A 25,143-nucleotide genomic window follows, 5' to 3' on the forward strand; every position below is an offset into this window, starting at 1 on the left:
CTCATTTTTTTGCTGCATGCGTGATTTGTTTTTCTTTTGCACATGGGTTGGGGGGGGGCGGAGATTGGGGTAATGTTTTTCTTCTTTAAACCGGATCCAAGGTTTTCTTTGTTTCATGGTTATCTGTGGGAAGGTGAACCTCAGGATTGTACACTACATATATACTTCGATAATAAATGTACTTTGAATCTTTGTACGTGGGCCAGTTACTTTGCAGATGGCAAAGCATGTTTAGCAGAGCCTACAAGATGATACCTTCATATTAACATAACTTTGCAATTCCTTCAATGAATGATCTTGATCACCAAGAAGTTCAAAATTTTGTAGTTTCTTATTGAACACCGTCATACCATTATCCACTTTTGTAGTGGTTTAGAACAAATCTATGCTATTAAGACTGGAAATGCAGGAAGCATTGTAGATGGAGCAGCATCAGATGGAAAAACAGAATTGACAAACCAGGTCAAAGGTCTACTGCAATGTCTTAGAACCGAAATATTAACTCTGCTGACTTGCTGAATGCTTTGAGCTTTTTCCATGTGAAACCCCTTTTTTACCAGTTGTCCCTAGAGATGCGGCTCCTTAGCCCCCCCAGATAACAGCCATTGGACTCAGTGGTGAGAAAACCACCTGTCTCAAACTCTGTACGTCTAGGGTCGGTATAGCTTGGGTCCCACCAAAATCAGGAAGCTGGGATGTCTTGACCACCCAAATCCTGATCTGTGTGAATATTGTGTAAATACTGTCCCCTGCAATTATCCATTAGCAAGAAATAACAGATCATTCACTGCATAGAGATAGTATATTTACAAATGTCAGCTTCATCGAACAGTTAGTAGGAAAAAGAAAAGGAAAAAAAATAAAAAGGGCCCATTACAGTTAATCCAGTCCAAATGTGCACGCAAGTTGGAGCTCATCTTGAAGTTGTCTGTAACTCACACACTGGACCCTTGGTCTGCGTGGAAGCACACACCACATTCCAATCTTCCCTCGAAATCCATCTCAAACGAGCGAGCTCACCCACGGGAACATTGGTCCTTCTTCCTTGAAGCCATTCACCTGCACAAAGCATCTTGTGCAACAGGGACGGCATCCTTAGCCATCTTCCCTCCTGTCCTCTCCCAGCTCCCACTAAAAAGACCTTAACCCACACTGGTATCTGTCACCAAAACCACTCCGCCCTGCGTTCTCTAGGACCTTCTCCCAATTCCACCATCCTGATTGGCTGACATAACATTCCTAAGCTGGACAGCATAGCCCCTTACCTTTAGCTCAAATCCAAACATCCTGAAAGCAGAACAGACTGCTCTTACAGAATAGCTAAAATGAAATACCAACAATGTAGCAGTAAGAATCTTAAATAGGGTGTTATATGTGCTGTTTCTGAGTTCCAGCATCTGCAGTAATTTTGATGTTGTCATCTGTGTAATATTGTCTAAATCTGCCCTATCCTTGCCTAAACTCCCTTGATTGCCATTTCCATAAGCTTGTAACCTTTAGACTTTGCAATTCTGATGCCCCCCCCCTATCTCTCTTTACTTTCCATAAATGTGAGCTTTTCTGAAGCCAGCTGCCCATGTCCTATTTTGTAACACACCCTTCCTCGTACCATTCACATTCACTCATCACCCCAAGTAATGTTGGGCCCCAGAGAAATGACACATTAATTTAAAATTCTCCTCACTTTCACTTGTCTTGTTCTTACTCATCTCTATACCAAAACTTCCCGATAACTTTGTAACCTTACACGATACTTGTGCTCCTTCAATTTTTACCTCTTGAGCATTTCTAAGTTTAGTTGTCAATATCTAAGATCAGAAATTCCTATCTTAAACCTCCTTTTCTCTGTCACTGTTACTCCAATTGACTTCTTAAGATGTCACGGAAAACCTGTATCTTTGTACAGGATTTTCATCATCTGTCCGAAGCTTTTTATCATCTATCCATGGCTTTCTGTTGTTTCATGTAATGTTTTTTTGATCATCCTTGTGTGAAGTACTTTGGGATACTTTACTGCATTAGAAGTGCTGTATAAATGGAAATAATTGGTGTTTTTAAGAAGGCCCTTATTCAAAATGGAAATTAGAAGTGGATTTACTAGATTTGTGAAAATTTTGTTTAAAGCTTAAAGCCACATTGGTGTTACTGTGTACTATCACAGGCAAGTTAATTTTAATTCAAACATGTAACATTGAAAAATCAGATTTTGTACATTTTTTCTGAAGACAAGACCAATATTCCTTTGGCTCCAATATCACTGTGAGATGTGCTTTCACTCTGTGATTGATATTTTATGGAAATATAAAATTCAAGCTAAGATTTTGTATGACATTGTGTAGTTCTATAAGGAATTTGTGGCTATCAGATGCTGGTATGTTTTGGTCTATGGTATGTTTTGGTATCAAAGTCTTGGTCTATGTTTTACTGTGCATGTACAGTCCAAAGTGTCTTGGTTAGATGCTGGAGCATACAACTATCCATTATGGCACCAGTGTTCAGCAATGGAACAATGACTTCCAGAAGAGCAGGTCCAGCCATCAACTTTATGCCACTGGTGTAAAGATTGTGACTCCTTTTCCATGATGTTTTTTTTCTGTGAGGGGCTTAATGAACCAGTGGTACCAGTATTAGAGAAAGAGATCAGCCATTCAGACAGAGATGAGAAAAAAAAAGAAAAAGAGGATATTGATTTCTCTATCCAAGAGGACTGGAAGGCTCTTTAAAATTATTTGGTAGTGTTTTCAAATGGTTTCAATTAAATTTATTTATTAATGGTAAAAGTATTTTAATTAATTATTTAAGTCTATTTGATTACATTTAATATGTTCCTAACTGTCTGATACATTTTAAAAGTTGCTAAAAGCCATCAAAGACTTGGTGTTTCAGAGCCAGGACTTTCATGTACAATGCTCTGGGGCCCACTTGCAATATGTAGTAATGAGTTTGTTCACCCTTTGCTTCTTGAAGAAGTATGTGCAGGAGAGCATGGAACACAGGCAGAGAGCTCGGTAGCAAGCTGCTCAATAACAAAGTATTCCAACCTTTTTAATTCTGAGGATGCGGAATATTTTTATAGTTAACACTTTAAAAAAAAAAACTAACACATTGTAGATTGACTTGCTGCTGTTTATCAAGACATGCATTAAACTGCTTAAATGGTTCATGGTATTGAAGAGTATATTTTTATCGAAACACCAAAATGGTGGTTGAAGAGTGCTCAGTACAAGAGGTAAGCTTGAAAGAAGTGTGTGGTTGTCCATCATTGCATCTCACATTTGATTCATATACAGTAAACCTTTTCTTAAAGGATCTACTGTAAAATATGTTTTAACAGTTATTTGGGTAGCATCCAGTAAATAGGACTGTCCCACTGAATGGATTATTTCAGCGTTTTAATGAAAAATAGCCAAAGTAATGTTTTTAATTCAATCCTTGGCTTTTGACACTTAAAGTAAGGTTAAAAGCTACGCCAAAAATGTTTTACAATGTTAATACTGAATCCCAATGTGGGTTTTAAATTCAGGCCAGTATGGACTGGTCAGTGTGAAGCCTGTATTTTTTTAAAAAATGTAGTGCAAATTTGTTTGGTTCATTTATATCTTCCATTGCTATAAATGCAGTTTTTTCCCCATAGCTTTGGCGATGGAGAGGAGAAGAGGAGCAATTCTTGAAGCTCTTAGAGGAAGACCTCTTTTGTATGATAGATACAGTAAATGCTTGCTTTCTAATCTGTTCACCATATCTGCCAAATGTAAACTGCTGCAAAATATATGGCAATAAACTTCTAAATATTGATTTTGGTTAACTTCAACATTAAAAAAACTAAACTGCTATGAAAAAATATTACCTCTTTGCTCATTATACACTTAATGTTTTTCTAATGATAAACACAAGTGTTTGCTTCGGCCCAAGTTTAATTTGTGACCCATAATTAGGCACTTAGGGACTACTTGCAAAGTCTGAAGATGAAACTCTTCTATGTATGAAGGCAAAGTGAACCTAAATCCAAAGATTACCCACATGTTATTTTGCGTCTTAACTTGTTAGGCCATATTTTGTATGAAGATATAAACTGTACAATAATTAAGCAATCAAGAAAACCACTGATTGATGTCTTTGCCTACAAAGATCATGCCTTTTTCACTACTATTTAGGCCCTTTACATCATAAGGAAACCAAAGAAAATAATTCGCATGGATTTTCTGGAATTTTTATTTCTGCCATTTCATGTCTAATTGGACGTGTTTCTGCTATGCAGGTAATTTAAATGTTACACTACAAGTCTGGGATATTGGAGGACAAACCATAGGAGGAAAGATGTTGGACAAATACATCTATGGAGCTCAGGTGAGAACTTTTTGATTTTTAATCTCCCTGTGAGCTAAAATTTATAATATTTATCTAAATAGATATTTAGATTGTAAAGCGTTAGAGATGTTTTTAATGATTTGACTATGATTATGGATTGGAAGGTTTTAGAGGGATAGCGGACAAAGGTGGGAAAATGGGACTAGTTTGGGACAAGCAAAATATTGCAAAAACATGGCTAATAGTAAAATTGACAATATTTGTGGAAGAATTTTTAAATTGATCGGTTTCAATGGTATATCCTACAGAAAGTAGGATGTGATGTAATACTGAGATCCACACAAAGCCACTGCCTTTTATTCACAAAAGTTGCAATAGGTACCATATTACATCTGAAATTTTGTATGCTTGCAGTCCTAGTTGCAATTGCATTTTAGCTATTTATGGTTCTGGTATTTTCTTTAAAATTCTCATTGGACCAGGATTGACCTGTCTAATGAATTTTATAGTTGAGTTTAGAATAGTTTGTGTTTTGATAGCATCACTCATGCCCACTTTTGAGCTGGAAGATCCATCCCATTTAGAACAATGTTAATACAAGATGGAGTGTCTCATCAGAATAAAAATGTGACTTTGTCTCTAAAATAGATCCCCATCAAAGGTTCACTTATTATCGAAACATACAACTCTGAAATTCTTCTTCTGTGGGCAGCTATGAAACTGAGAAAGAAAAGAAAGACAGTATGATCACCAACCTTCAAATCCCCCCTCCCTGCACAAAAAAACAAACAAAAACAGAGCGGGTACATCAACCCCCCAAATCCCCCCCCACACAAAAAATCAAACAAAGATGGAATGGGCACATTGACCCTGAAATTTCCTTCCTTTCACAAAAAATGAGAAAGTTTGGGTGAAAATCACAGGACATTAAAAAAACTATAAAAGTATAGCACTGACAAAAAGTCTATAATCCAAGTTCAAATGTAGAAAACCTGGGCAACACTCTCCGGGCACATTGGCGGACTCTCCCCTCTGTTACAGAGTGATCAAAAGACAGGCAGCTAGCACTCACCCTGTGCACTCGCCTTAATGTTTCAATCTCCTTCATTGCTTTAATTGGTGAAAAGGAGTCAAACATCAGCTTGTGTCCAAGTCTGCAGCCTACTGGCTACAAGGTTTGCCCATGCTGCCTCTGCCTCCCGGAATCCTCTCAAGAGAATGCAGCGCACTGTAACACCCAAATGATCTCGGGCTCTAACAGTTCCAGAATCACATTCAAGATGAAAAACAAATGTAAAAGACATAACAGAAGTGAATTGTATAGTTTCATGATCTATCCGGAAGATGTAGACCGAAGGAGTGTTGTACGCAGGCGTTATATTGATGAGAAAACAACATCCTGTTGGTACTTTTATTGCAGGTGCATCTGCAACAGGTGGGTTGATGGGGAATAGGTTAAAGTAGTCGCTCATGCCGGAAGAGTACATGCATACAGTCTTGGAATTTGCAGTGGAAATACTAGCTAAACTAACAAATTGAGTCATTTCAACTATCAGTAACTTGCTATCTCAGAAATCTTCAATCGATTGGCTCTTCAGTGAGCTTGATGGTATCAGGTTTTGGATCCAGTAGCACAGGTCACATTCAAAACATCAATATTGTTGACTGTAAAACTGCACAGACTTCTGAAGTTCAAGTTTAATTGTCATTCAACCATACAAGAATACCCATGAATGAATACAGTCAAATGAAAGTGTTACTAAGGTCAAGGTGCAAAACACAGTACCAACAATCACACACAACACAAAACGCATATAAGATAGCAAAGTCATATTAGATTTTGGTAAAATACAGTCACACAAAGTACAGTCCAAGACCCTGAGTCTATGAATGTTGCAGCATTCTGAAGTCGAAGACAGTACAGATTGTTTTCTGCTGAGTGAACACTGAGAGGCACTGGCATATATTGTTCTCTTACTGTTGTAAGGAAAATTCAGATAATTCATTCAAAAAAATAAAAGCTATACTGTGGCGACCCACTTCCTAGTGCACTCAAACCAGCTCACAAATAGCCAGCGCGCAGGCACAAAGGCCAGGTCCGCAACAAAGGGAAAAAGCCTGCGGGTGTTTGTGAGTACGTGTCCCTTACAGCATCCGCGCCCGGGGAGGGCGGGATGAGGGAGGCTTTAAAGAAAGGCTGTGAAGTTCGAACAAAATCATCTTTAATTGCAGTTTAACGACTCCGTGTCGTTATTTTAACGCTGTGTGTAGCACACCGCTACAATTGGTGACCCCGACGGTCCAAACGATTTTTGGACCGGAGATGACTGACGCCGCATCTGTTCATGTGGTTTCGTTGAAACTGCCAAGCTTCTGGACGCTGCGACCTCACCTATGGTTCCAGCAAGCAGAAGCCCAATTCCACGTTTGGCAGATAACCTCAGAGGACACACGTTACTACTGCGTGGTGAACTCCCTCGACCTGGACACAGCGGCCCAGGTTGCGGAGTTCGTACAGTCTCCCCTGGCAGACGGCAAGTACACAGAATTCAAAGCCCTGCTCCTAAGGACTTTCGGACTCTCACAGCGCGAGCGGGCTGCCCGCTTACTGCACCTGGATGGCTTGGGAGACAGACCTCCATCGGCTTTAATGAATGGGATGTTGTCTTTGGCCGGCGGACACACACCCTGCCTCATGTTTGAGCAGGCATTCCTGGAGCAGCTGCCTGAGGACATACGCCTGCTGCTGTCCAACGCGGATTTCAGCGACCCCCGGAAGGTGGCAACCCGGGCGGACTTGCTGTGGAACGCCAAGAAGGTGAGTGGGGCGTCCATCGCACAGATCAACAGGCCACGCTCCCAGCAACAAACCAGTCCAGGCCCGGCCGCAGAGCCCGCTAGCCCAGAGGCAGGGGTGGGGAGCCCAACGAACACCTGTGTTTCTACCACCAGAGGTGGGGCGCAGAAGCCCGCCGTTGTAGCCCGCCCTGCCAGTTCCCGGGAAACGCCAGGGCCAGCTGCCGCTGATGGCTACGGCGGCTGGCCGTTGGGATAGCCTCCTGTATGTGTGGGACAAGAGGTCGGGATGCCGTTTTTTGGTCGACACCGGTGCCAAGATCAGCGTCTTACCTCCGACGAGTTACGACACCCGCAACAGGGCACCGGGTCCCCCCCGAGGGCCGTGAACGGCAACACAGTAAGGACCTACGGCACCCGTACGGTGCAGCTACAGTTCGGCTCCAGCCGGTTCACGTGGGACTTCACACTGGCCGCCGTAGCCCAACCGCTTCTGGGCGCGGATTTTTTGCGGGCTCACAGCCTGCTGGTCGACTTGCCGAGGCAGAGGCTGGTCCACGCCGAGACCTTTCAGACGTTCTCCCTGGGAGAAGCCCAGTTGCCCACACCTCGGCTCCATCACGCTGTCCGACAACGACTTCACCAGAGTCCGGGTGGATTTCCCATCGGTTCTGGCACCGCAGTTCACGGCAGCCATGCCCCAACACGGCGTACAGCACCACATCCCGGCCCAGGGACACCCCTCCATGCCCGCGCTCGGCGGCTTCCCCCGGACAAGCTCCGACTGGCGGAGGAGTTCAAGAGGATGGAGGAATTGGGGATCATCCGGCGGTCCGACAGCCCATGGGCCTCCCCCCTGCACAAGGTGCCCAAAGCGACAGGGGCTGGAGACCGTGCGGCGACTACCGCAGGCTGAACGAGGCTACCACACCGGACCGCTACCCTGTGCCGCACATTCAGGACTTTGCAGCAAACCTGCACAGCGCACGAATCTTCTCCAAGGTAGACCTCGTCCGAGGATACCATCAAATCCCGATGCATCCGGACGACGTCCCCAAAACGGCTCTCATCACCCCGTTCGGCCTTTTCAAGTTCCTCCGCATGCCGTTCGGCCTGAAGAATGCCGCACAGACGTTCCAGTGGTTAATGGACGCGGTGGGACGCGACCTGGACTTCGCATTCATCTATTTGGACGACATCCTCATAGCCAGCAGCAGTCGTCAGGAGCATCTGTCCCACCTCCGTCAACTCTACGCCCGACTGAGTGAATACGGTCTAACAATCAACCCGGCCAAATGCCAGTTCGGGCTCGACACCATTGACTTCCTGGGCCACAGGATTACTAAAGACGGGGCAACCCCTCTGCCCGCTAAGGTAGATGCGGTCCGCCATTTCCCCCGACCCACCACGATCAAAGGCCTTCAGGAGCTCGTAGGTATGGTCAATTTCTACCACCGATTCCTCCCTTCAGCTGCCCGAATCATGCGCCCCCTGTTCGCCCTGCTGTCGGGTCCGGGCAAGGACATTGCCTGGGACGAGGAATCCGCCGCCGCTTTCATTCAAATGAAGGAAGCCTTGGCGAACGCCGCGAAGCTAGTGCACCCCAGAATGGACGTCCCTACCGCCCTCACAGTGGACACATCTAACACGGCAGTCGGTGGAGTGCTGGAACAACTCATCGAGCGGAGCTGGCAACCCCTGGCGTTTTTCAGCAAACACCTGTGGCCACCCGAGCTCAGATACAGTGCTTTCGACCGGGAACTGTTGGCGCTATACCTGGCAATCCGGCATTTCAGGTACTTCTTAGAAGGTAGGCCCTTCACCGCGTTCACGGACCACAAGCCGCTTACCTTTATGTTCACGAAAGTGTCCGATCCCTGGTCGTCCCGCCAGCAACGCCATCTGTCCTACATCTCTGAATACACGACGGATGTCCGGCACGTCTCGGGTAAGGACAATGTCGTGGCGGACGCGCTCTCTCGCCCTAACATTCATGCCCTTTCCCAAGGGGTAGACTTTGAGGCGCTGGCAGAGGCGCAGCAGGCAGACGAGGAGATCCCGAGTTACAGAACCGCAGTCTCCGGCTTGCAGCTCCAGGACCTCCCCGTAGGCCCAGGTGAGAGGACCCTACTCTGTGACGTCGCCACCGGCCAACCCCGCCCCATCGCCCCGGCAGCCTGGCGGTGCCGTGTTTTCGACTCCATTCATAACTTAGCGCACCCCTCCATCAGGACAACTGTCCGGCTGGTAGCCAACCGGTTCGTTTGGCACGGACTCTACAAGCAGGTCAGTGCATGGGCCAGAACGTGCATGCACTGCCAGACGGCCAAGGTGCAGCGGCACACCAAAGCTCTGCCGCAGCAGTTCCACCCCACCCACTGGCGTTTTGACCACATTCATGTGGATATCGTGGGCCCCCTGCCAGTGTCGTGCGGAGCGCGGCACCTCCTGACTATCGTGGACCGGTTCACAAGATGGCCAGAGGCGATCCTGCTCACGGACACCACCTCCGAATCTTGCACCCGGGCACTGATCGCCAGCTGGATGTCCTGCTTTGGTGTACCGGCCCACATTACCTCCGACAGAGGCACCCAGTTCACCTCCAGCCTGTGGTCAGCTATGGCCAGCCTTTTGGGGACACAGCTGCACCACACCACTGCCTACCACCCACAGTCGAACGGACTAGTGGAGCGTTTCCACCGTCACCTAAAGTCGGCTCTCATGGCCCATCTACGAGGAGCTAACTGGGCGGACGAGCTTCCCTGGGTCCTACTCGGCATCCGCACGGCGCCCAAAGAGGATCTGCACGCCTCGTCGGCCGAGTTGGTGTACGGCACACCCCTGGTCGTCCCCGGGGAGTTCATACCAGCCCCAAGGGGGCAAGAGGAAGAACCCGCAGCAGTCCTGGGCAGACTACGCGAGAGGCTCTGTGCCCTGGCCCCCATACCCACTTTGCAGCATGGGCAGAACCCGACCTGCGTACCCAAAGACCTGCAGAACTGTAAGTTTGTGTTTGTACGACGGGGCGGGCATCGGCCACCGCTGCAACGGCCCTACGAGGGGCCGTTCACGGTGCTCAGGAACAACGGGTCCACGTTCGTGCTGGACGTTGGGGGGAAAGAGGAGGTTTTCACGGTGGACCGACTCAAACCGGCCCATGTGGACATGGCACAACCGGTCGAGTTCCCGGCACCGCGGTGCAGAGGCCGACCTCCCAAACAGGGTCCGGCCCAGTCTGTGGACATTGGGGGGTGTATTGCCGGTTCTGGGGGGGGGGTGGTTATGTGGCGACCCACTTCCTAGTGCACTCGAACCGGCTCACAAATAGCCAGCGCGCAGGCACAAAGGCCAGGTCCGCAACAAAGGGAAAAAGCCTGCGGGGGTTTGTGAGTACGTGTCCCTTAGAGTATCCGCGCCCGGGGAGGGCGGGATGAGGGAGGCTTTAAAGAAAGGCTGTGAAGTTCGAACAAAATCATCTTTAATTGCAGTTTACCGACTCCGTGTCGTTATTTTAGCGCTGCGTGTAGCACACCACTACAATACCTACTTATACTGATGGATGTCACTAAAACCACCAAGTGGCTGTATTGTATGTCTTATGCCATTTTCAGTTACAAAATCAGGTTAGTCACAGATTATGAATTCAAAAAGTTGCCTTTCACAGCTACTTAGTGTTTTCATCATTACAATCTGATCCTTCAGGTTTGCCTGAATCTCACAGGTCTAAAAAAAATGGAAATTTACTGTTGCAAATTGTGGGTAAAATTGTTTCCAAAGCCTCCTGGGAGGAAACAATTCTATGATTGAAATATCATTAACCTAATGAAAGGTGTATTTCCATTAATACTCTGTTTTTGTTCTCAGTCCACTTTACAGTATCTGTAATCAGTATTAGATGATTTCTTAGATTAGGTTAAGAAGAAATAATCTCCGATAACAATTAATTAGTATAATTTTCTAAATCTGATAAAATAATTTTGGCATCTAGACCCTAGCTCTAAGGGAATTACAGTTAATATTGCAAAGTTGCAGTTATTCACTGACGGCTTCCCAAACCTGAGGTCCAAGGATCCTTTGCCTAATAGTATTCATCTGTGGCATAAAAATGGTTGGGAACCTTTGCACTACAATAACCCTTTTGATTCTACATCTTTCCATGTTTTGCCAGCTTGTCAGTTATAATATGGTAAGTTTGTATCTGCAATTTGAGAAGGATAAGGGCAGATCGGAGGTGTCAGTGTTGCAGTTGAACAAAGGAGACTATGGAACCATGAGGGAGGAGCTGGCCAAAGTTAAATGGACAGATATCCTAGCAGAAAAGACAGTGGAACAGCAATGGCAGGTATTCTTGGGAATAATACACAAGGTGAAAAATCAGTTCATCCCCCGGAGAAGGAAGGATTCAAAGGGGGGAAAGGGGCCACAGTGGTTGACAAAGGAAGTCAGAGATTGCATAGCATTAAAAAAAAAGTATGACAGAGCTAAGGTGAGTGGGAAGACAGATGATTGGGAAATTTTCAAGGAACAACAGAACTTAACTAAAAAGGCAATACGGGGAGAAAAAATGAGGTACGAACGCAAGCTAGCCAGGAATATAAAGGAGGATAGCAAAAGTTTTTTTAGGTATGTGAAGAGAAAGAAGATAGTTAAGAACAATGTTGGGCCCTTGAAGAAGGAATTGGGTGAAATTGTTATGGGAAACAGAGAAATGGCAGAAGAATTTAATAAGTACTTTAGATCTGTCTTCACTAGGGAAGACACAAGCAATCTCCCAGATGTATGGATGGGCCAAGGACATAGGGTAACAGAGGAAATGAAACAGATTGACATTAGGAAGGAAACGGTGATGAGTAGACTGATGGGACTGAAGGCTAACAAATCCCCAGGTCCAGATGGTCTGCATCCTAGGGTACTAAAGGAGGTGGCTATGGAAATTGCGGATGCATTGGTAATTTTCCAATGTTCCTTAGATTCAGGATCAGTTCCTGAGGATTGGAGAATGGCTAATGTTATCCCACTTTTTAAGAAAGGAGGGAGAGAGAAAACAGAGAACTATTGTCCTGTCAGCCTAACATCAGTAGTGGGGAAGATGCTAGAGTCCATTATTAAAGATGAAATAGTGGCATATCTAGATAGCAGTGATAGGATTGGGCCGAGCCAGCATGGATTTACCAAGGGCAAATCATGCTTGACTAATCTATTGGAGTTTTTCGAGGATGTAACCAGGAAGTTAGACAGGGGAGATCCAGTGGATATAGTGTACCTCAATTTTCAGAAGGCATTTGATAAGGTCCCACATAGGAGATTGGTGGGTTAAATCAGAGCTCATGGCATTGGGGGGAAGATATTGACATGGATAGAAAACTGGTTGGCAAATAGAAAGCAAAGGGTAGCGGTGAATGGGTGTTTCTCGGAATGGCAGGTGGTGACTAGTGGGGTCCCACAGGGCTTGGTATTGGGACCACAGCTGTTTACGATTTACATCAACGATTTAGATGAAGGCATTGAGAATAACATCAGCAAGTTTGCTGATGATACTAAGCTGGGTGGCAGTGTGACATGTGATGAGGATGTTAGGAGAATTCAGGGTGACTTGGATAGGCTGGGTGAGTGGGCAGATACTTGGCAGATGACGTTTATTGTGAGTAAGTGTGAGGATATCCACTTTGGGAGTAAGAACAGGAAGGTAGATTATTATCTGAACGGTGTAGAGTTAGGTAAGGGAGAAATACAAAGAGATCTAGGAGTCCTTGTTCATCAGTCACTGAAGGTGAATGAGCAAGTGCAGCAGGCAGTGAAGAAGGCTAATGGAATGTTGGCCTTTATTACAAAGGGAATTGAGTACAAGAGCAAGGAAATCCTTTTGCATTTGTACAGGGCCCTGGTGAGACCACACCTGGAGTATTGTGTACAGTTTTGGTCTCCAGGGTTAAGGAAGGACATCCTGACTGTAGAGGAAGTGCAGCGTAGATTCACAAGGTTAATTCCTGGGATGTCCGGACTGTCTTACGCAGAGAGGTTAGAGAGACTGGGCTTGTACACGCTGGAATTAAGAAGATTGAGAGGGGATCTGATTGCAACATATAAGATTATTAAGGGATTGGACAAGATAGAGGCAGGAAATATGTTCCAGATGCTGGGAGAGTCCAGTACCAGAGGGCATGGTTTAAGAATAAGGGGTAGGTCATTTAGGACAGAGTTAAGGAAAAACTTCTTCTCCCAGAGAGTTGTGGGGGTGTGGAATGCACTGCCTCGTAAGGCAGTGGAGGCCAATTCTCTGGATGCTTTCAAGAAGGAGCTAGATAGGTATCTTATGGATAGGGGAATCAAGGGATATGGGGACAAGGCAGGAACCGGGTATTGATAGTAGATGATCAGCCATGATCTCAGAATGGCGGTGCAGGCTCGAAGGGCCGAATGGTCTACTTCTGCACCTATTGTCTATTGTCTATTATCTATTGTCTATTGTTCCCCTAGCTCCCATTAGCTATTGGGAGGCCTGTAGTATAGCTCAATCATTAGTGATTGCACCTTTCTTATCTTATGTTCCACCTATGCGGCTTTGCTAGCTGAACCCTCCAAGTTAACCTCTCTTGACAATTTCCTGACTTTCTCCATAATTAGGAATACAACTCTCCCACCTTTTAACATTTTACAATTTACACCATTTTATATATTTTTTCATTCCTTATTGTAAAGTCTGAAGCATCTACACTCTGTTTGAGCTGCCAGTCCTGCATCTCTCTCAAGCAATTCTGTGCAATGAACACAGTATTATTGTTCTGCATACTAATCCGGACATTAAGCTCATCAGCCTTACTTGCAGTACTCCTTGTATTAAAATAAATACACATCAGATCATAGCCAGGGAAGTCAGTCTGTTTGTCTCTGTTAGTCTGTTTGTGGTAACTTATTTTTTATTCTTTCTACTTCTCTCTGTGCACTTGTAATGCTACAGTGACACTGTATCAATAAAGTATCTATCTATCTACCTATCTATCTATCTATCATCATCATCATTTTTAATGCATTTATCCTGGGCCTGCTTGCTTTTCTCATAAGACCTTTAACTTATTCTGCTGACCTACAGCTCTGGTTCCCAACTTCCGAACACACTTATTGAACCCCTACCGAGTAGCATTAACAAACCTCCCTGCAAGAATATTGGTGACCTTCTTTATGGTCCCACCTTTCTTGAAAGAGATATCAGCGATTCAGCTTTCCTATATAACTCATTAGCCTTATGTTCAAACATACTGTTTTCCTATTTCTGAACTCGCTAATATTTGGCATAGGGAGTCATCAAGTGATTACAATGCAGCGGTTCTACTTTTGCTTTATGAATTTATGACCTAACTCCCGAAATTCTCTATGTAAGGTCGCTCATCTCTCTTACTATGTCATTGGTACCAAAATGGACCCCAGCCTCTGACTGCTCACCCAGCCACATCAGGAAGGCAACACACTATCCTGAAGTCTCGCTCACAACTACAGTAATGCCTGTCCATGCTACAGCCACGGAATTCTCAGTACTATCAGTTGCTGTGACTTTGACCTTCCCTGCTGTATGACAGAGCCGATTGTGGTGTCACTGCTCTGGCTACTGCTGTTGCTCTCCCCTGAGAAGCCATCCCCTAAGCGGATCCAAAGTGGTATGCTTGTTGGAAAGGGGAGTAGCCACAGAGTCCTCCTGCACTACCTTCCTGCTGCTCATGGTGTTCACCCATCTACCTGGCTGATCTGACCACTACGTTGAAATTCTGTCTCCTTCCTGCTCTTCAGTGAGTCCACTTTACACTCCATAGAATCGATGACATGTGAAAGGAGTAGATGCGCTTATTGCTAATGTAGTATTTAGGTTCACTTGACATTTCACAGCATGATGAGAAAACCACTCCGGTGACTGCCATTTCTGCCCCTCAGGTTACTCAATGATGTTTTGAAAAGTAAAGACTTTATCTTGACTCACCTTTTCAATCTTAGTCTCCTCGTCAATGTGTCTGCACTTTGACATCAAGCAGAGTATTTTGACTTAAAAACAGTCCTTCTCAAGAGCTAGAGGAACAGATATGTGAGCAGATCATGCTGTGATGTTAAACCAAATCAACCGAGATGTTTTGTTGTTGAAATGAATAATAAACTATTTATTTGTCTTCACTCTCTTGTAGGGTATCTTACTGGTATATGATATCACAAATTACCAGAGTTTCGAAAACCTTGAAGATTGGTATGCCATAGTGAAGAAAGTAAATGATGAGTGTGAGCAACAACCTATGGTTGCACTGGTTGGAAATAAAAGTGAGTAACTTGTCAATTTTGTGGCATATCTTAATTGTATATAAATATATATTTCAAGAAAGAAATTTCAGTTTGGGATCACATGGGTAATTTTTAATGTCTTTATTTAAATAAAATTAACAGTTTGAAAAGGTAAACTCATTTTGCATGCTCATTCAAGAGAGGAAACTATCATCAGCTTTCCTTCCAACGCAAGTTGCCTTATTTCCCATTAAAGCAAAGGAAGCAGGCAGTATTCTTTCTTAATATTGTCACTGTCCTAGATCAATATTGTTCTGTGGCTTACAACTGTAAGCCGAATCTGATACTGTGTTTTGGTGCTTGGTCTACATATTAATGGTCCAGTTAATGAAATAGTCAACAAAGGGATTATTTTGTTTACTTCCACTTTCTAGCTCTTGATCTTAAACCTTTTGCTTATGGCTCTTCAAGTGCTCAATCCATGTACTTTGAAATTAGTGTAGGTTTGTGCTTTGAGTAGTGATTTTTGGGCATCCACTTCTTATTGGTGAAGACATTTTTCATTGACTCACTTGGATACTTCTACCCATTATCTCACATCTGTTTACATTTACTGTCCTCTTGTTATGGCAAATGCATTTTACTTGTTCGCACTGTCATAAATTTTATCACAGTAAGATCGTACCTCAGCCTACTTTAATCCAAGTAGTAACCTTCAATGTAGTTCGTCTCCTTTGAAATACAACTTATCAGCTGTGGCAACATAATTGTAAAGTACTTCTGCATTGTCTCTCGTATATGATGATCAGAATTATTCACAATACTCAGTTGTTATGCACTTCTTCAGCATGACCTGCTTGCATTTGTATCCTTTGCCTCTGTTAATATGTTTGCCACACTACAAGATGCCTTTGTTCTTCTCCAATTCCTACAATTTTTCTCATATTTCCTTGCCTGAATTAACTTACAGTTCTAAGTTTGGATTCCATTTCCCACTTTTTTTATTGCTAGCCATTCCAGCAATCTGGAACATGTTTTTTGCATTATCAGTCTCATTGCTTGTCACTTTTGTTATCCTTGACAAACTAATCAATTCTGACTCCTGTATATAAATTGGAATCACTTATATTTGTCACAAAGGAACAAGAGGCCTCTACTGATCTACTTTAAGCTCTTTACATATAAATCTCCAATGACAAAACTGTCAGTGACCAGTATCCTCTATTTTCTCCGTATGAGCAAAATTTTAACCCAGCTGCTACTTTCCCTTGGATCCACTGGCATTTTTCAGTTTTGATTAATCTGCCATGTGGGATATTGTCAAAGACTTTTCTCAAATCCACATACACTACCAAAGGAAGACTATAATATGCCTCTTCAAATTATTTTGCTTTACCCAAATGTATTTAATCATCTTTAAATGTTTCTAAGTGTTTTATTTTTTAAAAATGTCTTTTACTAATTCATCATTTTCAAAATATTTACATTAACATTTATATGTTTTAAATGATTCTTAATGCCGGAGGCATTTAAAATCTATTAAACCTAGTATGACTTTTGGCATCAGCAGAACCTCCTACCAGATTGTACAGCTTTGGAAGCCTGTCTGGTGTATTTTTGGGGGGGAGGTGTCCTCGCTGTACAGCTCAAAGCTTTGTTACTAATCATTTCATTGTGCTGGACTGCATAGTGCTGGTGAGATAGGCATTCTGCATCTGAATAAGGTTGGAGTGGACAAGGGATGGCCACAGGTGCCAGCAGCAGCAAGGGGGATATGGCCAGCCTAATTGGGTATTTGATGTTGAGACTATCATGAGGAGATCCAACCAATTCAAATCGTATTTTTACTCCACAATGTTTTCTAACAGAGGTCTTAGATTGCTATGAAGAGCAAGAATCCTAGGCATTTTAGCACACCCTGTTCTTTGAATTTGAATTGGTCCCTTAACAACATTATTTTATTTTTTTAAAAATCGTATTTAAACTTCATTTTTGTGGCTATTTGTTTTGACATATCATTGATTCTTATGGTTTGTGTGCAAACTTTAATTCAACATTCCAATAATTTGCATGCACCTCAAGCTCTGGACCTTGCTGCTTTGCTTGAAGGCTTACTTGCCAGCTGGATAACAGCAGAAAAGGCAGGTCTTTACACATCCAAGAATATAGCAAGAATGTATAAATTCAATTGGAACTAAGCTTCCCAAGCAACATTGACTGGATTGCAATAATATATAGAATGGTTATGGCTTTGGCACTCCAGGTAAATGTGCTTGTTTTATGATTCCTGAATTTTTGAAAGGAAGTAAACAAATAGTAATCAGATTTATCTCCTTAGTAAAAAGGAAAGCATTAAGTGGAGAAACGCAATCTTCAAACTGTCTGTTTTTGGTGTATGTTTACAAAGAAAGCAGGAATTGCAATATAACTGCTAAGTAGATCAAATCTGCAGATAAAATTAGTTGGAGTGATGTGACTTGAATAAAGGGAACTTGCACCTTGGAGAGCTTTACAAATCATCTAGGTTGATTGACGTCTTAGATGTGTAGTAGATAAACAAGATGTGGTGTAAGTTAATTGAGCTCAATTTATCAGAGACTGCAAATACTGCACTTTGATTTAGTCAAGCTGCAATTGTAACTTTCAGTCATTATGACATGAAGAAAGCCTTTATGAACAGGCAACAGTACAGACGAAGAACAAATGTTTCACTTTGCTGCACTTAAGCAATATTGTATCAGATGTCGATCCTGTAAAATCTAAGGAAAGTGTCATATAAGCCAGAAAATGAGGGAAACACATTGGTGGAGCTACGACTTGTTTCTCATTAAACTTCCAAATGTGTTTTGGATTGCTCTGTAGGATCTGAGGCAGGCAGAATGCAGGTCATTTTGTTTTGCCATAAACCATATGTGAACTAACTTTAAGCTTAATTTAAAGATTATTTAAAGATTCCCACATCAAACAAATTTCGGATTTAAAATAACAATAATGTTTGGATCCCTTAACTAAAAAACTTGTATTTGAATACATTTTGTCGGAAGGGAAGGAACACTCCTGTTTTCTTGTTCTCTTCAATCACTTAACAAGAGTACCTCCAGTAAATTAATTGAAGGAAATTATTAACACCAGAGAACTTTTTTCCATATTGCAATGGAAGCATTTGCAGGTGTTTAGAACTACTGCCATTGTGCTACTTGTAAAACATTCACACCTTATGTTTGTAATTTAAGTGAAACTGTCATTTTGCATTTCAAAGTTGTGGGATGAAGGTGTGAGTAATAAATCAGTGAATACAAAATAAGGAACCTTTTCACTGGGACCTTATTTTGTCTCAGTTGAGCAGGTCTCATCTTGGGCTGCTTTAAGGATGGAGAGAAATATCCTTATTCCTCCATCCCTAAGCTGAGACATGTAAAAAGGACCTTCTGTTGTGGATATTCCTCTCCAACCCTAAGCTGAGACTACCCCCCAACCCCCCACAATTATATAACAAAAATTAGATTGAATCTACAGCACTGAAGCAAGGCACTTGGTATATGCTAGCTTTATGTTTCACTCAAGCATTCTTCTGTCCTTGTACATCAGAATTAGAATAACTCTCTATTCCTTTCTCCATCACCTTAAAAAAAAATAACCATGGGAAAGATATGAAGGTAAGCCAGACAATCATATCAAAAATCAAAAATGATGCCAAACGTTTTTATAGATATATAGAGAGTAAAAGAGAGCCAAGAGTAGATATTGGACCACTAGAAAGTAATGCTGGAGAGGTAGTAATGGGGGACTTAGGAAATGGCAAATGAACTGAATCAGTAATTTGCATCGGTCTTCACTGTGGAAGACACAAGTAGTATGCCAGAAGTTTGAGAGTAGTCAAGGGGGCAGAGGGGTTAATACAGTTGCTATTACTAAGGAGATGGTGCTTGGGAAACTGCAGGGTCCGAAGGTAGATAAGTCACCTGGACCTGATTGACTATACCCCTGGTTCTAAAAGAGGTAGCTGAAGTGATTGTGAAGGCATTAGTAATGATCTTTCAAGAATCAATAGAGTCATGGTTCTGGAGGAATAAAAAATTGCAACTGTCACTCTACTCTTTAAGAAGGGAGGAAGGCAGAAGAAAGGAAATTATAGGCCAGTTAGCCTGACTTCAGTGGTTGGAACGATGTTGTAGTCCATTATTAAGAATGAGGTTTGGTGATACTTGGAGGCACATGACAAAATAGGCTAAAATCAAACACGAGGAAATCTGCAGATGCTAGAAATTCAAACAACACACACAAAATGCTGGTGGAACAGAGCAGGCCAGGCAGCATCTATAAGGAGAAGCACTGTCGACGTCTCGGCCCGAAACGTCGACAGTGCTTCTCCTTATAGATGCTGCCTGGCCTGCTGTGTTCCAGCAGCATTTTGTGTGCGTAGGCTAAAGTCAGCATGGTTTCCTTAAAGAAAATCTTGCCTGGCAAATCTGTTGGAATTCTTTGAAGAAATAATAAGCAGGATCGACAATGGAGAATGGTGGATGTTGTGTAGTTGGATTTTTTAGAAAGAATTTGACAAGGTGCCACATCTGAGGCTGCTAAACAAGGTAAAAGCCCAAATTATTACAGGAAAAATATTAGCATGGATAAAATATTGGCTAATTGGCAGGAAGCGAAGAGTGGAAATAAAGGTATCCTTTTCGAATTGGCTGCCGGTGATTAGTGTTGTTCCACTGGTGTCTATGTTGGGACCGCTTCTTCTTATGTTGTTTGTTAATGATTTGGATGAAGTAGTGTTGAGGAAGCAGAGAGGCTGCAGAAGGACTTAGACAGATTAGGAGAATGGGAAAGAGGTGGCAGATGGAATACAGTGTTGGGAAGTGTGTGGTCATGCACTTTGGTAGAAGGAATAAAAACGTAGACTATGTTCTCAATGGGGAGAAAATCTGAGGTACAAATAGATTTGGGAGTCGTCATCCAGGATTCTCCAAAAGTTGATTTGCAGGTTGAATCCGTGGTGAGATGGCAATTGCAATGTTAGCATTAATTTCAAGAGGATGTGCTGAAAATGGAGAGGGTTCAGAGGATGATCACAAGAATGGTTCTGGGAACAAAAGGGTTATCATATGAGCAGTGATTGAAGGCTCTGGGCCGGTACTCGCTGGAATTTAGAAGAATGATGGGGGGGGCGCGGGGGGGTGGAATCTCATTGAAACCTATTGAATGTCGAAAGGCCTAGAATTAGTGGATGTGAATTGGAGGTTTCCTTTGGTGGAGTCTAGGACCAGAGGGCACAGCCTCAAAATAGAGGGGTATCTATTTAGAGCAGAAATGAGGAGGCATTTCTTTGAACCTGTGGAATTTGTTGCCACAGGCGATGGTGAAGGTCAGGTCACTGGTTGCATTTAAGGTGGAGGTTGATAGGTTCTTGATTAGTCAGGACATGAAAGGTTATAGGGATAAGGCAAGAGAATAGAATTGAGCGGGAAATGATCAGTCATGATGAAATGGCAGAACAGACTTGATGGGCCAAGTGGCCTAATTCTGCTCCTATGTCTTATGGTCTTATGTAGTTAACTGCGCTTCTCACCCTCCCCCACCCCCCACACCACGAGTATATCTGTACTTAGGTTTAACTAATCCCTGTGGTACTGAGTTCCATGTATTCATCACTGTAAAATTAAAAGCTTTATCTGATTTCTTTGGATGCCTATCATGTATTAATAGTCATTGAATTTATTATTTCATATAAACAGAAACACCTTTTCTATTTGCTCCATTAAAATCTTTCATTATTTTAACAACTGATAATTCATAATAATGAATCAACCCTTGATTAAAGCAAAATGGAGACCCAACCTGTTTATTCTGTTGTGAAGGATATTTTATTAGATTTGTATTATTACCCAAATTTTCTTTCTTTTTGTACTCTCTCCAGTGTCCTTTGTAATGATATGACAAGCACCACTGTATGCTTTACAGCTAAGAATAGTTTTACCAGTACCTAAAACGTTAAGCATAACCCTTCCAGTTTTGAATTGGTTCACTTTAGAAATAAACCCAAATTTGCAGAATGCATTTTCCAAACTTGGGTAAATACAGTTTTACATATTTTCCATTTGTACTCTACATCATTTACTGTCACTTTATTTTCCAGGTTGCACTCTGAATTTGTCAAACTTGGCTCTCCTCTGAGATCAACTTCCCAGCTTTTATTTCACTCCTCCCCTTGTCCTGGTTTCACGTATCACCTACAACCTTGTACTACTTCCTACCCTCACTATACCTTCTTACTCTGACTTTTCAGCTCTTTTTTTCCCAGTCCTGATGAAGGGCCTCAACCTGAAATATTCACTGTTTACTCTTTTCCCTCGATGCTGCCAGGCCTGCTGAGTTTCTCCAGCAATTTATATGTATTATCTTTAATTTTGCATCATTTGAATTCAATAATTTGGGCAGCTGGAGTGTCCAAGGTATAGGGCATCATCAGCTCTAAAAGCAAATCACAAGCAATCAGAAAGGACTTGTACTACGTTGAGCCGTGATGTTCAGCTGGAAGCTGGTTTCCCAATAGAAGAGTGTATCCACGGGCTCACTTCAGCTATGGTTAGTCTTAGAGGACATAGCACTGGTGAGAATTGTGCACATAGTTCATAGTTCACAAAATTGGGGTGGCATGTCAGTATATTGGTTAGCACAATGCTTTTCAGTACTAGCAACCTGTTCTTGCTGCTGTCTGTAAGGAGTTTGTACATTATCCCCGTGACTGTGGTTTTCCTCTCACCGTTCAAGGACGTACCAGTTGGTAGGTTAATTGGTCATTGTAAATTGTTCCAGAAAGGCCTATTCTGTGCAGTATCTCCATAAATAAAAATAAAAACTTACAACATTGGAACAAATTGTTTAGCCCAATCAATCTACACCAGCCATTGCTCTCAGTTTAACCCTCCTCTTGTGTTTCCCCAAGTAAGTCGATTAACATAGTCTTCTCTTCCCTTCATCACATGATTATCCAGCCTCTCCTTGTATCTGTTTATATTATTGGCCTATGAATTCCCCAAATTATTTTGTCACTTTGGATAAAGAAGTTTTATCTGAATCCCCTTTTGAATTTCTTGCTGGTTTTGTTACAGTGACTGTCTCCAGTCTTTCTTTACTAATGGAGATATTTTCTCTATAAATGATCTATCAGAATCTTACTTTAAAGACCTTTATTATTTCATAATTAGCTTTCTTTTCTCATCATAATACAGACTTATTCATTTCCTCTTTCCTAATATGCCCTCACATTTCTGGTAGATCTTTGTTAACCTCTGTCCTCTTTTAATATCTCTATATTCTTATTATGAATAGGTTAACATAACTGAGCTGTTTATCACAAGTATTACCTCTGTGCCTATTTTGGTGATGCTGACAAGTGGGAGCCTTTTAGGATTTCTAAGCACTTAGTCTCAGATCAGGTACAAAAGAAGTAGATACAGAGTAAGACTGATCTTCTGCTCCAGCAATGTATTTTAATTTTAATTGCACCGATTTGTAGACAAAGGAGACTGTACATACTGGATTATGGAATAACTCCTCCCCCTTCCCATTCCAATATTCTATATACCGTGAATTCCAGTGTATAAGCCGAGAATTTGGCCCTAAATTTTGGTCCTAAAATATACAGAGGGTGCCAACTTTGGAAAAACAAATACATGGAAGACAGGTCGCATTTATTGGCTGTTTTTGAGTCAAATTTGTTCCACTGTTGATGCATGAATTCTTTGAATGATTTGTTTAAACTCACATCTAGTGGCTGGAGCATGGAGATTAAACCACCGGGGATGACTGCAATATCCGTATTTTCAGCTTTTAATGCTGCTTGTATCTCACCTGACAAGTGCGCTTTGAACACGTCCCAGACAAATAGTGACTTTTCTTTCCCGAAACCTTCGGGGCATCAACGCTACGCCTCTTTAACCCACTTCAAGCAACCGGCTTCATCCATCCAGCAGTGTTCTTGAATGTAAACAACAACACCCCACAGGAATTTTCTGAGCAATCTTTGGTTTTTGTCTCAATACAAGATCACGTCTATTCATAAATCGGGTGCACCAACTTCGCGTAGCTTTGAAATTTTTGCTGATCTCAGGGTGTTTCTCGGCCCATTTCAACGCTTGAACTCGAATCATTTCTCTGGTAACAATGTATCCGGACGATCACTGGTGATTCACCCAGTTCTGGCCACCGGCATGTTTTCCTGCGGTTTGCACATTTCATCTTTGGCGTTTCCCTCAGCGTGTCCTCCGCCTTTCTCTACTCTCTCACTTGTTTCTTGTTTTCACTAAACTTCTTAGCAGCTGCAGAATTATTCGTTCCTTTAGCAAAATCAACAACCTTCAGCTTGAAGCCAGCATCATGTCACATTCATTTTAATCTTTTGTACGTGGAGGTCGCAAACTCAATACTGAGTACACGTACTGATCTCGCCACCCCGTGTTATGTTTTAATGAGATTACGGTTTCACGGGGGTTACATTTCGGAGGATTCTTTACCATTGGAGACCTAATCCAAAATTTCCCTCCCTGATTTATTTATTAAGAATTTGCTTATAATGCTCTACAATGTGTAGGCCTGTTTTCTTAGCAGGTACTGGTTCACAAAATTTCCCGGTTCCGGATCTGGCAAAGCTGAGTACCGGCATGTGAGATTTTGTGATCTTTTCTGGTTAAATCAAAAACCTCTACAAAAGAAGTCAGCTTATACAAAGATAACATGAAAAAGGCACTTTTTTAACCTTGAAAATGGGGGGGTCAGCTTATACTCCGGAATATACAGTACTGAGAATCTTTCCTCTTCCCTCTCATCCTTGAAATGTCAACTTGCATCTTTTGTCTCCACAGATGCTGTTTGACCTGCTGGATTTTTTCAGCATTCTGTTGCTTGCACCAATTTATATTGTCTATTTCAAACAGCAGTTAATTTTAGAACCTCAAAGTAACCTGTTGAGTTGCACATAAATGCAAAGTGGTGAACTGCAGGTAAACTCATAGAGTCATACAGCATGGGAACTGGCCCTTTGGCCTGTCTTCACCATTAGTCTCATTTGTCTGCATTTGCCCCATAGTCCTCTAAACCAGAGTTCCTAACCTGGGGTCAGTGGATAGATTCCAGCTATCTGTGAACTTGGATGGGAAAAAAAATTACATCTTTATTTTTCCTAACCTCTAACTGAAAATTTTTTTCAAACAAGAATGTAGGCAGCAAATCACAATAGTGTTGTCAGTACCTGTGACTTCATCACCAACAGAAATCACACATATTTTCATATCACTTTGCAGCTATATAATATTCCAAAATATCATTCACAGCATGCTCATCACTGCTTCAAAATTATGGTAATTATTAGACCTGCCACTAGATTGAACATGATTGCAGTCTTTCCTGTCTGCAGATGCTCGTGCAATGTAGAGGCTTGCACCATTTTGGACAGCCCTGCACCTAGTAGTTGTTCAGTTACTGAGCGGTAAAGTCATGTGATCTCACATATTTGACCTAGACATATGGAGTTCTCTCCATTATTCCTTATCTACAGTTGCTTGTTGATCAATGCATAGAAGGAGGTCAGCTATTTTTATTGTTTGTTAAAGTTTTGCAAAACTGGACAGTTCAAATGAGAATTTTTAACTCTCTATAAGGCTGTGTGGCCTTTTGTAATACCATGTGACTCCGTATGCAGCAATAGCCAAATTCCAGGAAGGACACAACACCTGAGCTACTACCGTAATCCTTCTGCCTATCTAGCTATCTAAAAGC

At 42.4% G+C, this 25,143-nt stretch overlaps 1 protein-coding gene across 2 annotated transcripts in view; it reads left to right on the top strand.

The window, feature by feature from the left end:
• Positions 1-25,143, top strand: part of rab28 (RAB28, member RAS oncogene family) — a 122,909-nt gene that overhangs the window by 24,466 nt on the left and 73,300 nt on the right. For both annotated transcript variants that reach the window (XM_073064996.1, XM_073064997.1), the window contains exons 3-4: positions 4,259-4,347; positions 15,273-15,402. In XM_073064996.1, coding sequence (XP_072921097.1) covers positions 4,259-4,347; positions 15,273-15,402 — 219 coding nt within the window. The remainder of the gene's footprint in view (positions 1-4,258; positions 4,348-15,272; positions 15,403-25,143) is intronic.

The sequence above is a fragment of the Hemitrygon akajei genome, chromosome 13 (assembly GCF_048418815.1).
Source record: "Hemitrygon akajei chromosome 13, sHemAka1.3, whole genome shotgun sequence".
In the NCBI taxonomy this organism is placed as follows: Eukaryota; Metazoa; Chordata; class Chondrichthyes; order Myliobatiformes; family Dasyatidae; genus Hemitrygon; species Hemitrygon akajei.